At 35.5% G+C, this 1,738-nt stretch overlaps 1 protein-coding gene across 1 annotated transcript; it reads left to right on the plus strand.

Annotated features, from left to right (window-relative positions):
- The first annotated feature begins 233 nt into the window (after window positions 1-233).
- On the plus strand, window positions 234-1,101 carry LOC113079028 (C-C motif chemokine 4-like). Its single transcript, XM_026251207.1, has 3 exons — window positions 234-372; window positions 541-661; window positions 759-1,101. Exons 1-3 carry the CDS (start codon window positions 309-311, stop codon window positions 883-885), a joined length of 312 nt encoding a protein of 103 aa, XP_026106992.1. The 5' UTR covers window positions 234-308; the 3' UTR covers window positions 886-1,101.
- The last annotated feature ends 637 nt before the right edge of the window (window positions 1,102-1,738 follow it).

The following is a 1,738-nucleotide window of genomic DNA, read 5'->3' on the forward strand; positions in this document are numbered from 1 at the left end:
GGATTTGTTTGCTCATCACAACAGATTTGGAGAAATTTAGCATTACATCGCTTTCTCACCATGGGATCCTCTGCAGTAAATGGTAACACAACCCCCCCCCCCCAACCCCCCCCCCCCCCCCCCCGGCTTATCCATAGTAATAGACAAAACAAAAAAGGAAACAGATGTGATCCTAACTCAGTGTTGCTTCAAGTTCTGTGAATGTCTGCTCCAAGAACTTCTCTCTCCCTCACTATATAACAGGAACCAAGCAAATCATTCAGCACACATTTCTAGACCAGATTTTGTGTGAGAAGATACTCTGAAGAATGAGGATCCTGATGTCTCTGTTGCTGCTGATGCTGTTCTGCTCTATTCAGCTGACTTCAAGTGGTGGGTAGTGATTTGACATTATGTACTTCAATGCAATGACCACTCAATGCATTTCATTTCAGGAAACATTTGACAGTGTTTAATTCAGTCTATTAATCCTGTCAGCATTTTAGCAGTAAACTTTTTGACATTTTGACACTTGTTCTAATACCAGTTGAATTCTTTCAGCTCCTCATGCACTTGAAACAGAATCATCATGCTGTTTCCAATTCTATAATAATAAAATTCCTTTGAACCGGGTGGTGTCTTTTTACCGGACCAGAAGAAACTGTCCCAGACCAGCTATTGTGTAAGTGTCCTCTAGAGGTTTTCGGAGCCAAACTGAATGAGTCTGTTTAGCGAAATCTCTTACTTAGAAATTGTTTTGATGTTTTATTTCGGTCCAGGTTTCGAACAGCTGCTGGAAGGGAGTTCTGTTTAGATCCATACAACAGCTGGGTGAACAGCCATATTGCGGAAGTGAACAGCAGAACAACAGCAGCTACAGCAAAGACTCTAAGCACTACAGTATAAATACTGCATCTTTTTTAGTATTTAATGGGGAAAGTCATAATTCATAATTATTTCTGTAGAGCAACTATTTATCATGCTTTTATTAAAATAAATGATAATATTTGATTTGTTGAAATTATATTTCATTTTACACAAGCTGATTCAAAAGCAGTTTTCTGTGAATTTAAATTAATGTGTAGTTGAATTGTTGTGTTTTGTGGACTTTAACATGTCTTTTTATAATAAAAGGGAATATCTATAGTTGTCTTCTGATGGAGATAATTCATAATAATATGTAATTTTCCATCTTGGCTGATTCTTGGCAGACAATGAGAATGTATTTTAAATGTTTTATAAAAATGTATTGTATATTTCAAAAATAGTGATTGATCTGTTGTGGTCATGTAAGGCAAAATCTGCATCATTATACCTTTGAATTACAAACTGACAAAACCGGGTTTTCCAGTATATGAATTCGTTATATTTTCTATAAATAATAATGTTTTTAAGTATTATATACAATGCTAAAATATAAATTATTTAATGTAGTGTTTATCACACTTAAAAAAAAAAAAAAAAAAAAAGATCTCTCAGTATAAATGAGTCTTAAGCCGAGCTCACACTACAGGAGTTTTAAAATCATATAACTGATTTTGAAATCTGGCTGCAGGACACACATAAGGAGATTCTTGGCAGATTATCTTCCTTCAAATATTAAACATGCACCTACTACAAGATTTGAACATCGTGCCACATCACACACTGCAAGATATCATTAATATTATCATGCCAGAGGGAGCTCCGTGATCTCACGCAGCAGATCGTCACAGATTTTTTTTAGCATGCTAGTAGCTTTCTGCACTCAACCAGTGCA

Source organism: Carassius auratus, unplaced genomic scaffold (genome assembly GCF_003368295.1).
Source record: "Carassius auratus strain Wakin unplaced genomic scaffold, ASM336829v1 scaf_tig00027022, whole genome shotgun sequence".
Classification (NCBI taxonomy): Eukaryota; Metazoa; Chordata; class Actinopteri; order Cypriniformes; family Cyprinidae; genus Carassius; species Carassius auratus.